This window comes from Lepidochelys olivacea (genome assembly GCF_965140295.1).
Source record: "Lepidochelys olivacea isolate rLepOli2 genome assembly, chromosome: 3".
Lineage (NCBI taxonomy): Eukaryota > Metazoa > Chordata > Testudines > Cheloniidae > Lepidochelys > Lepidochelys olivacea.
This window is the reverse complement of record NC_140413.1, coordinates 119,535,831-119,548,599: the sequence shown is the minus strand read 5'-3', so window position 1 is coordinate 119,548,599 and position 12,769 is coordinate 119,535,831. Positions and strand designations below refer to the sequence as shown.

General features: G+C 37.9%; 1 protein-coding gene across 13 annotated transcripts in view; it reads right to left on the bottom strand.

Annotated features, from left to right (window-relative positions):
* The window catches only part of ARID1B (AT-rich interaction domain 1B), a 415,499-nt gene that overhangs the window by 379,360 nt on the left and 23,370 nt on the right, over positions 1–12,769 (bottom strand). For all 13 annotated transcript variants that reach the window (XM_084622879.1, XM_084622882.1, XM_084622874.1 and 10 more), the window contains exon 2: positions 2,132–2,326. In XM_084622879.1, the coding sequence (XP_084479005.1) occupies positions 2,132–2,326 (195 nt within the window). The remainder of the gene's footprint in view (positions 1–2,131; positions 2,327–12,769) is intronic.

Below are 12,769 nucleotides of genomic sequence, written 5' to 3'. Positions count from 1 at the left end.
AGTCCAGATACCTCACAAGTCATCAGATTTTCACACGTGTATGGTATTTCTGAGTACCTCAAATTGTTGGTTGTTCAATCTGAGACATTATAAAGCGCCCCAATTTTCATAAAGTGCTGAGCACACCCCCCAGAAAACGTTATTTTATATTATATATAAACATACAATCACTAGGCAATCAATTTCAAAAAGCATGACTGGGCCCTCTTGGTTGATATTCATGTCACAAAAGTAAAAATCCAGGCAGAAATGAAAATGTGGCATCCCGAGCCAAAGACAACTTACCACTCAGCTGGTAAGTTGGCAATTCAATTTACAAACCTGGATTCCTGCATTTTAATCCTTTGTAGAAAGGTGATAATATATGAGCAATATGAAAAGAACTGGATTCAGATCATTAGAGGTTCACGAGCCAAACACATGAAGCTCTGGAGGCCGTCCAAAACAAAATCATGCCTAGGTGGTGATGTCCGTTCAATAAAAATTCAATGTCATAATTATCCTCTCACTTTTTCCCTGAAGGGTATTAGTAATCATAACTGTAATGTTGCTCAGCCAGTTACATTAATGCTGTGAGAAGACAGATAGGGCCAGCAGCCAATCACTGTGCCAGGTCATTGCCTGTTGACAGATAATGTACAATTATCGAGCAATTAGTAAATGAAGTGAAAAATTCAAACACCCATCTCTAAACAACCTAGAATAATTCCTTTAAAAATAAAAAATATGGTTTTAATAACTTTGCTTTGGCTGTAGCTAAACAAAAAACTGAAGGCTCCTTTTTTCCACATCCCTTCCTAATGACAACTGGTTACCATTTATTAAACTGGCAAAATGCCTGGGCTGTATTAAGCTGGCAACAAAGTAAGGTGTTGGCCTCCTTTAAACCAAATCGCCTCTTACAAACAAGTAAACATCCATTAAAAAAAAATCTAATGAGGAAAAAGAAAAAGTCAGATGGTGAATGCTGCAACTTAACTCACTAACATATCTGAAGTAGCTGAGAACTCCCAAGAATAGTATAGTTGAAGTTACAAGCTAATTAGACACTTCTTGTGTATTCTATGGCAATGGGTGGGTATTGGGATTAGATTGAAATAAATATATTTACCTGCAGATCATTATTTTCAGTCCTTTTCTATATTTAACACAAAATAAAGTTAAAAAAAAATCTGCAACTAGTTACCCCATGTAGAGACAAAACACTGTTTTCCATTCACTATCAAAAAGCCTTGTGCTTGCAACCGAGTATAGAATTCTCAGTCTGCAGTAACAACTCTAATCGGAAATCTAGCAGAAATTTGCCAACATGCTTTTTTGGATAACTTTAATCTGTTTTCCCCTTCAGAAAACAACTACTGCATCTTCACTAATTTATGGTGAGAACATGAGTAATTAATCCTCTTTAAAAGGGTGGGAAAGGGGCAGAAGAGGTCACCATCAACAGTGAAATGCAACTAGACTAGGGGAGAGATTGTTACATTTATATATCCTCTGATACAAAAAAGAAGGAAAAAAACCAACCTTTGACTTTAAAAAGAGAGACGAAGAGAGAAAAGAAATAAACCACAGAAAGCTTCGATAAAAATCAACTCTGATACAAAGACATGACAAGCTCTCACACACTGAACAATATTGGTCTCGCTCCAGTAAACTGGTACTGTGTTAGTGTAAGCTTGGAGTTTTTCTTCTTGTGGATGAGAAAACCTATTAGGGGAGGGGAGAAAGGGAGAGAAATGGGTACCTATAGTGCTTAAAAAAAAAAAAAAAAAAAATCCCAAAATCCAAAGAGATGTACAGAGCTAGGTGATGTCAACCAAAATTTTTTTTGGCGTTCAACATGTTCTTCTAAAAGATATGTCTGTAGCATATTAAATAGTTTAGACGTAGTGTGAAATTTAAGGAAACAAATTTATGTCATTATTTATTCATTTTTAAAATAGCCCCTTACCTTCATTCTGAAAGCAAAACACTTTGATTTGAGCCTTTTCTTGTGGCCTGCACATTAAGCAGAATGGCAGAAGAGAAGAGAAGAGAAGAGAAGAGAAGAGAAGAGAAGAGAAGAGAAGAGAAGAGAAGAGAAGAGAAGAGAAGAGGAAACCAAAGCAATACAGAAAAATCCTCCACCAACCTGTTGCTGTGGATACTGTATTCCTCCCAGGGCTCCCGAGGTCCGTCCCTGCATTCCCATGGGATATCGTTGAGCTCCTGGAGGGCCATATGACTGCCCCGGGTATGGACTGCTTTGCTGTGTCTGGGAATGAGGGTTATTGCCCATTCCATATAACTGAGGTCTCTTCATTACCATTGGATCCATTGGGCTGCCCTGTTATTAAACACAAGCAAAGATCTGATTTAAACATACTGTAAGAAGAAATTAGAAACACCCCTTAGTGTAGCACAGATTATATCTGCATTTATTCAGCACAGTGAACCTTTATTTTGAACACATCCAACAACGATTCGACATACAAAAATGCAGTGAAGTGTAGGGCTCTACAAGCAGCATGTTCTAATTTTCCCATTCATTAGAAAAGAGTTTTGAAATATGGAAATGGGACTTAAAATCAGAGATATGACAAAAAGATTTTGCACTCGTAAGCAAAAAAAGAAAAAATGGCATTTACATTTTCTATTACCTCTGCAGGAGATTTTAAAAAAAAATCAATAAGCACACTAACATATATAATGATTAGCAATACTGTCTTTAAAGTATTCTTCCAGCTACACCAATTTCATTTAGGTGTAAAAGACTCAGTCTTGGGCAAAAATTTTAGCCTGGAAAAGGTGGCTCGTTTTCAAATTCATAAAAGAGATGGTGGAAGAAAAAGGAAGTTTTGAAGGAGCATTAAGCGTATGATATGTTAGATTTCAGAGCCTTTGCATTGCAAGAATGTGCATTAATAAGCTTCCAAATCATAATGTGAGTCGTAAGCCACATTTCACATGAAAGTCAATTTGCTTCCTAGCCAGACCTCAGAAAATCCAGCACTGGAATGGTTTGGGTTTTTTTGGTTGGGTTTGCTTGTTTTTTTGGCAGGATGTACCATGCATCTGAAGAGTTTCATCACTGGTGTCAACCAGTGTGTGACACCTTAGTGTAACCTTTTTAACTAGTGAGGACCAACTGAATCAGATCAAGAGTATAAACTGTCAAGTACAGCTCTACCATGCTCCTACAGTGCTGAGCTACAGCATCTATCCTCTACCTCTTAATTAATGTGCATTAATTCAAGGTACAGAAAAGTTACACTTAAAGAAAAAAAGCCTAACACAATATTAGCTTAATTAATGGCAGGGTTTTCATAGAATCATACAAAGTAGAAAAGGAAAAGACTTATTAGTTTATCCAGTTCATTTCCCCCTGAGTGCAGGACTTCTCTACAGTATAATTTCTAAAATTTTGGCCAATCTAGTTTTAAATGTCTCATGGGGTGGGGCTCCTTTTTGGAGATTATTCCACAGCCTAACAGGCTATGATACCAATATGTTTTTCCTGATACTCAATTTAAATTTTCTCTTTCTTAATTTCATCCCACTACTGCTACTTACACTAATTTTTATTTCTTTATGTTTACATCTGGCAAAAATCGGCAGGGTATATCTCCTCCAAATTAGTCATTGCTTAGCCAACCGTATATATTTAGTTATTTTCATCTCTTTCCTCACAAATAAAATCACTCAAACCCATAATTTTTATCACTGGCCTTCTGCAACATCCCACCTATTTGGCAGTATTTTTCTGATAATGAGGTATCCAGAACTGAATGCAGTATTCCATATGTGATCATACCACAGCTGTGTGGAGGGGAACTGTTACTTCTTTGTGACATGCCACCTCTATGCAGTTATTTCAAAAGTGCATTAGCCTTTCTTGCTACCATATTAAATTGAACGTTCATCTCTAATTTGTGATTCACTCTTGCTCCTAGATCCGTTTCACAGGGTTTCTCTTTTTCTTTAGATATCTGACATTTCAAATTATTTTTGCCAGATTATTAGCTTGCATTTGTTTTCAAATTGAGTGTCATTGGGTAATTTTCTGTGCATATTTCATATGTCTCTAGGCCACTATGTATTATTACTATATTCTCACTATAGCGTTTGCAACGCTTTCCAATTTAGAATTATCTGTGAATTAATTAAATTGACGTTTCCTCCCCCTTCCAAAGCATTAAACAAAATGTTATATAAATCAGATTTAACAACACTCCCTGAGCTTCTTTCACTAGACTCTTCCCTTACTCAAAACAATGCCTGTTACCCTTCGTTTTAGGTTATTTCTTCCAAGTTTCAATCCACTTGACAATGTTCACATCCAAGCCAATTTCAAGTGTAACATTTCTGCTACATGGTATCAAACATGGGGCTAAATGTATAGGCTTCATAATTAGCAATTCCTACAGTTACAGTTACCTGACACTTTCCATTATAAGACCCTATTTTCAGTTAATAGAATCATGGGGTTTGAAGGGAGCACAAGGGTCATCTAGTTTAGCCCACTGCCAAGATGCAGGATTTGTGGTGTCTAAACTATCCAAGATGGATGGCGATCCAGCCTGCTTTTGAAGGAGCTTCCATAACCTCCCTAGGCATTCCATTCCATTATCTGCTTATAACTTTCAACTAAGTTGCTTATAACTTTGCCAAACCTTAACCATTTGGACTGAAACTTTCCGGAGAGGGTCTACCTGAGGCTGATTTTTTTTTTTTTTAATTTGGCAAAAACAGTTCACCTATTTCTCAGAGTGAGGTTGGGGAAAAATACATTGGTTATGTTAATGTTAAAAATTCTTATAACTTTTTCACTGAGAAGCTTTAGTACCTCCATGCTTTGGCGCAGGAACTTGAAATTTGCCCAGAAAGTTATCCTAATGCCTTTTGCTCTTTCCATGAAAAATCGCCCAAATTTGGACACAGGACTGGAAGCCAGGGAGGGGGGAAACAGACAAAGAACCAGGGGGAAGGTAGTGTGTGTATGGAAGTGGAGAAGAACTGGACAAATGGAGCCATAGCACTGACTGAATAATGAGCCTGAGACAAGAAGCTGGGAGGGAGGTGACGGGGAGGAGACAGAAGAGACAAGTCTCTTCACCATTCCTCTGCTGTCAGCAAATATCTGTGAAACCCACTGGCAAAGTATGTGTCTGATCCCCCTCTTCTGGCTTTTCCACAAAAGGATTACAACTTATTACTACTATCAGTTACTTTGTAAGCTCAAGAGGCAGAGAAGCGTGCAGTGGCACTAGAAGTTTCAACACCCTTGATGAACTTTGCAGGTGTCAATATGATTCCACAAGATGAAATTCCTGTTTTTTTTCAATTGGATTTTTAAAAACCTAGGAAGTAACACACACAAAAAGCTAAAAGAAAGATAAACTTGCAAAGTCAAATACTCAAAAGTTAAGAAATGCCAGAATTAAGGTTGTCTGTGCAACCTTATTTTGGCCCCCTTGTACATATGCATTCCGATACAGTCTTTAAATTACATAACATACTATTTTTTCCCAGAGGACCCCGTCTCATTCACGGCACAGGATAGACCTGCTGTAGGGAGGAATCAAGGTTGTGTAGTGAATGAGGCTCTTGTACGTAGGACCTCTGCCTCCCTCATTTGCTGCAAAAGCCAGAAGGTTTGCAGTAAATAACGCAGGAGATTATAGGAAAAGAAAGGATGGTCTCATGGTTAAGGCAGCTGAATGCTACCCTGGAAAACCGGATCCTATCCCTGCCTCTGCCACAGAGTTCGTATGTGATGTCACTTAAATCGAACTCTTCCCAGGTGATCACTAATTGTGCGTTCCTTATTTTCTGGGTGCCTGATGTGAAATCCGGGGTCTGGTTTGCAAAAGTACTGAGCACTCAATGCTGCAACTGAAATCAGTGAGAGCTGTGCTTTGAACACATAAAGTGCTATACAAAGGTACGTGCTCAGAAAAAAATCAGGTCATAAGCATCTTAAATTGAACCCCCAAAATTAGTGGACACTTTTGACCTTAATCTCTCTATGTCTCAATTCCCCATTTAATAATAGGAATAACACTACCCCCTCATTGCACAGATGTGTTGTGAAAAATTAATTAATGTTTGTGAAGCACTTAGATACTATAGTGATATGTGCCGTAGAAAAGCCCATGAGAAAATTAGTAATTAATAATAAAAATCTTGTTTCTGGCATTTTCTAACTTCTGAATGCTTCACTTTGCAATCATAACACTCTTTTAATGTATTTTTGGATGTATATAAAGGCTGTGTCCCCCTTCTTCCATTACTATAAAATAGCAAGTTTGTCGAGCAAGATTTGTTCATTTATAAACCTATATTCAAAGTTCCTTTATCCTTTTGGAGTTCAGGTATTTTTTTCCTCTTAACATTTGTTCCATTAGTTTGCTAAAGACAGAAGTTATAGCAACAGAATGACAATTACATGTATCACTCATTTTCTGAAGATCAGAAAAAACTCTTCTTTTAGCCAGATTTCCCATACCTGTTCGCCAACACTTTTCATTGTCAGCAATACCATAAACTTATCTAATTCTTTCAAATACTCAGAAACATACACTCTCAGAAACAGCTGACGTGTACATTTACACACTTTCCAAGTACTCACTTACCTTCTATCAAAAACTATTTTACAAAGCTTTAATTACTTCTTAATTGGCCAAACTTATTTTCTTTATTTTATTATAAAAATAATAATTATAAATAAAAATGATATATTTTAGTATTCATTAATTTCATCTCACCTCCTTTATTAATGGACCTAATTCTCTCCAAGACTATTTCCCCCCTCGATACTTGGAATAAAAACCATTTTACTGCTTTGGCTAATATTTGCTTATTCTGCTTGTCTAGTGCCCACATTTTTTTTCTTGCAAGCCTTCATGGACTGTATTTTTCTTAAGTTTCCCCATCCTCTTTTCAATTTCTAGTGTAGGTTTCTTTTAAACCTCAGACATTTATTCAGCTCCTCACAACACCATATTGTACAATTCTTGTTCTTTGCATTCTTCTTTAGTGGTAATGTAGCCTATAGCATCTTTATTATAATGTCCTTCTTATGTCAAAAGAAAAGGAGTACTTGTCGCACCTAGGAGACTAACAAATTTATTTGAGCATAAGCTTTCGTGAGCTACAGAGTTCACAAAAGCTTATGCTCAAATAAATTTGTTAGTCTCTAAGGTGCCACAAGTACTCCTTTTTGCGAATACAGACTAACATGGCTGCTACTCTGAAACCTTCTTATGTCAGTGTCAGATCACGTTTGTACACATGACTTCCAGACTCCAACTGCAACAAGAGCGCATATAATAATAATCCCGACTACTACTCACCCTTGAGCGCTTTAAAAAACACCCAGGGTGAAATCCTAGCCCCACTGAAATCAACAGGAACTTTGTTGTTGACTTTAATGGAGCCAGAATATCACACACACCCATTTTTAGATTAACAGTCCAGGTACTAAAATAGAAAGAACGTGGAAACTGCCCACTGACTGAAAGGGTTAACTGAGAGCTACTCTTCTGTGCCTGCTATTTCTCCAGGATGCTCAAATGCTAAACAAAGCATCAAAAATGTACAAATTCAGCACGTTTTCATGAGCAAAAGTGGCACAATTTTACACTGCAACCTCTTATAAACTCTCAATTTCACCAGTATCACCACAGTCTTCCCAGTCATAAGGAAACTATACAAACAAAAGCAGACCCTTGCCCCACTCCCCAAAATGTGAAAAGATTAAATGTTACATTGACCTTCCCTTCCCCAATGTACCCAGAGTACTATTAGAGGTCCTTCCTCCACAGGGTGGATTTGATTTAAATCACTAGTCAGGAAGACTCAATTTAATCATGGATTTCTACATAAAAGTGCATTCTTGTTGGTTGTTACAACCTTAATACATATTCTTCAGAACTCAGACAGATGAGACCCAAACTGGGTCTCTTTTACCGCCTGCTGCCATTATAGGTTTTCCCTTCTAGTGAGAGAATGGTATGGTAGATCTCAAATCCATGAAGGCTACACTCAGAAAGACCTCAAGACTTCTGGAATATGCTGCTCAAACAGTTTCACGTTTGTTTCTACTGCCTGACCCTCCCTTCTTACATTTATCTCCAGACTTTTTCTCCTTGTCCAGATCTATTCCGCCCCCAACAATCTTCTACCATTGAACTTTTTGAAACTTTGTACTTCTAGAGAGAGGTAAGTGACTGACTGTGTGTACACAAATTTGCAGAGGGACAATAGGGTTGAGATCTGTTACTTCTCACCTCTATACATTATTTATTTATTTATTTATTTATGTATTTAAAAACACTTTTGCTATTAACAAGCATGTTATCTCTGGAGACACAAATTCACAGTTTGAGAACTACAAAACTAAGCATCTCTGGTGGTATTTTCTAGACTTAGCACTGAGTCCCACTGGGTAGACAGAAAGATTATTTAGGTTAATCTATACAGAAGCCCCTGGAACCTCATAAAATTGGGTCCTTAATCCATGAACTACTGAAACTCATTTACAAAACTTCTCTTAAACATTACATGACTATATTGTCTCATACTATAGAATTAGAATTTATAATCCCTATTCCATGATGAGATATCTTTGAGCTATAATGTGTCTTAATTTGATAGGTTTTTTCCTCAAAAAGCATTTTATCAAAAAAATCCAATCTAAATAAAAAAATCAGATTTTGTTAATTTTTTTTTTAAATCATTGCTTTTTATCCACCCTGTTCTTCCATCACAATTCCTGTGGCGTGTACTAAGTTAAGTTTTCAACTGGTGGTCAGTCTTGAACTACATGCTTGAACAACATTTCCTGGCAGCCAATGTCCTGCCTTTAGCCTCAAAACTTTCTCTCAAATACACGCAGAAAGAAGTTTAAGGCTATAGATGGCACCTGCCTGAAAATATAGTCTCAACTATCAAAGCAGACCACTAGCCCATATGATGTCACAAGATATCTCACAGAGGTGTTCTAAGACAGGTGAAGAGAAAGCGCCTCCAAACGGGAATGGTAGAATTCAGCAGGGATGGAATGAGGACCCTGTACACAGATGAAAGTTCCTTTATTTTTACCCTAGTTTTCTTCACGAATGAGCAACAAAGCTTAGTGGGCTCCAACTCTGCATAGCTCTTACATCAGGCAGACAAAGTGGTTCACTAGAAGAAACATGTTCACCTAAGATAAAACTGCTCTTCAGAGTGAAAAAGTGCAGCTTTTTACAAACTGGTAAAAAAAATGTTCGTTTTGATGATTATGCCAGCGATGCAAATTTTAAGTGACAATGGCATTAGGTTCGTGCTGCCTCATTTGTAACTATAACAAATCAACATGGGCCCAGTGCAGTATATTCTGGAATACGTTTGCCCTCAATTTCTCACAAGTGACCATACACACTAAGTTCACCACCGATCTGCTGCCACAACCTCTGCCTCTGTATTAAAAAGAACCTGCTTCTCCATTTGTAACAAAGCCTGAAGCTGTGAAACCTTACAGTGAAGATAGTTGACAATCAGCTCCCAACATTCCAAGATAAGCAGGCATGAAGTTCCCAGCTCCAGCTCATGCTATGAGTTTTGAATGAGGTATTTATCACAAGAGGTAATTACAACTATTCATTACAATAAAATGACACAGGAGGCAACTGGGGAAAAGGTAACCCATCCCTAGATTATGGCTTAATCTCTGTTGAATACTATGAAGACTTTCTAGACAACGTATCTAAAGTGACAAAAAAGTGAGGACGATATCAAAATATAAAAGGTGTGCGTGTTTTAAATATCCATTTAAAAAACTATGTTGAAATTTGGAATTATATAGTTAAGCACTGAAAAGTCAAGATATTACAGAAAGTTTTCATGTACATCCTTAAAATCTTACTTTGCATTATTAGACTATTTAAGAAGCAGGAAATCATCTGCTTTTTTATATATCATAATATCTTATTTAATCCCTTACTAAAATTTTTTTTAAAGTACAAAAATCTCAGCTGCATAAGGAAACTTAGAGAGATGTCACTCAAAAGACAAAGGGACAAATTCACCATGGGTATCAGTGAAGGCAAATGAGTGATATAACCAAAAGTATCTATTTTACCTGTCTTGCAACCTCTGCTTACTGCACGGTCCCAGCTGCAGAGGGCCACCCACAAATATTCTTCCTTGTTCAAAACAAAAAGAAAAACAGAAAAGGAAAAAATTGACACCCATCCCAACACACCCCCCCCCCAACTCAACAAAAAACACTCTCCTACCTCAAAAAAACAACCACCACCAATATATCATAGATTCAGAATACAGGACATTTGCTTATTTTTGGCTACATGCATTTTCCCCAACATTCTGCTAAAACCATTTAATATTACTTAAAAACTGGAGGATTACGGGTTCAACCATTTCCTAGCTATTATTTTGGAGGTGGATAAAGTTATAATGCCTATTGAGAGAATAAATCACAACAAAAACAATGAAGAAAAGAAATCTGTTTTTAATGAACCACATATGAGTTGCATCTTCATGTTGTCACTGGAAGTGCAAGCAAAGGTTAAAACAACATTAAAAAGCAATTATATACATTTATCACACCCGATGGCCAAAACAATCCTACGGGCTGAGACAAGTTCATGTGACAACACAACTTAGTACTAATACCCTTTGAGTTTTTTGGTTTTTTTGCTACCAAAAACTATTAACAATACTGAGTGAACTCCTGGCCCCTTTGAAGACAATGGGAGCTTTACCATTGGTTTTAATGAGGCCAAGATTTCAAACCCAGAAACCTACCTCTTCCTGTCAGCATTTTTTCCTCATCACCCACCTAATCATCTCCATTTTCATTCAGGAGGACCCAAAATTACCTTCCCCCACTTATAACTGTATATTTATTTCCTCCACTAACACTGCTTTTCTTTGCTCCAAAGCATCTACTTGTGGGGCCCATAAATCTGCTCTGACAGCTGCCAATGTGCTCTTCAATGATACAAAAGTATCTTCTGGTGAAGCAGAAACTAAGATGATTCTGAGCCTCAACAGTGTCCAATGCTGTGGTTCAGCCAGGAAAAGAAAACCAATTTACATAAACCCACAACTGCAAAAATTAAAAATTCCAAAAGGTACAGGTGTGGAAAATTTACATTTACACAATTACACTATCTTCCTACCTTGCAAAATTAAAATTAAAGAAGTCAGTAAATCTGGCCACTACCTTACACACATGTAACCAGGTGAAGAAAAACCACAAGTGAGAAAAGCAGGTAGCCCAAATAAAAATGCATCTATAATTCAGCAGAGACAATGAACTTTCCGACCTTCCCACTCATCTTCTAAAGACCTACTATCTGGGCTCAAGGCACCGAGACCTCCTTGAGTGGAAGCCGACTTAAACCCATTTATTTTTTCTGTGTTTGTACAGCACCTAGCACAATGGGCAGGCTCCTAGGCTCTAGGGGAATACAAACAGTAGTGTTCAGTTCATGGCCAATGGCTCCCTAGACTGGAGCTTGTGACCTCATCTTCCTCTCTGCTCCCAGCATATCCACATAAATGGGTTCATAGAAAGGATACTATAGCTGGGGAAGTGTCCTGATTTGGCTTACACTCCTCTTTTTCCTAGCTAGTCTGGCGCTTGGGATGAGGCGCTCATCCTCTGCAGCAAGTAAATGCCTTCTCCACCCTACAAGCCTGCTCTCTGCTTGGTGTCTGGAACTGAGGGCTGGTCTATACTACGGGAGGGAGGGGAAGATCGATCTAAGTTACGCAACTTCAGGTAAGTGAATAACGTAGCTGAAGTTGACGTACTTAGATCTACTTACTGTGGTGTCTTCACTGTGGTGTGTCGACGGGAGACACTCTCCTGTCGATTCCCCTTACGCTTCTCGTTGAGGTGGAGTACTGGAGTCGATGCCAGAGCAACTGGCGGTCAGTTTATCGAGTCTATACTAGACATGATAAATTGACCCCAGCTGGATTGATCACTGCCCGTCAATCCGGCCAGTAGTGTAGACAAGCCGAGAAGAAGAAGAATTCTTTCACCTACTTCTTCGTGAGGCTACACTAACATAGGTAATGGGAAGGAGGAACATTTACTAAGAATGGTAGCTGCCAGGCAGGAATCAGACAGCAGCCTAGTATAGGCTGAAAGGAGCTCATTCCCTCTAAAGAGAAGACCCTGCAAGGAAGAAGTTGAGTATGAGGAAGCATGTATAAAATCTTGGTGATTATCTAACGAGACGCACAGAAAAAAAAACTATCACATTTTAAGGAGAAACTTGCTATAATTAAATGATATCCAAACAGATCTGGGGATATTTTCCCAACTGTTTGATCTTGTTGGGGAAAACTTAATGGTTAATGTATTTTCATTGGGGGGGGGGGAAGGGAGGGAAAGCAGGCAGAGTTAAGGAAATGACAACATCAACACTGGGGAGAACAGCATACCCACAAAAAATTATGGTACTACGATAGTAACTAGGTCATAAGCCTAAAGTTCATAGTTATCTGCAGATTTTTCTATTCTGAGTGTTATATATAGTTCTTTATTAACACACACAAAAAAGTATGCTGGCCATATATCCTCAGCATTTATGGCAAATTATTAATCAAGTCCCACCTGAAACAATTTGTTAAATTGATTTTAATCACTGGGCCTCTCATGTGAAGCTTTGTATAATCAGCATTTCATTTACAAAATTAATTGCCTGATTGATTCTCAAGAGGCAGTAGCTGTCATTACACTGCTGTCATAACTTTTGAGTAGGGGTGT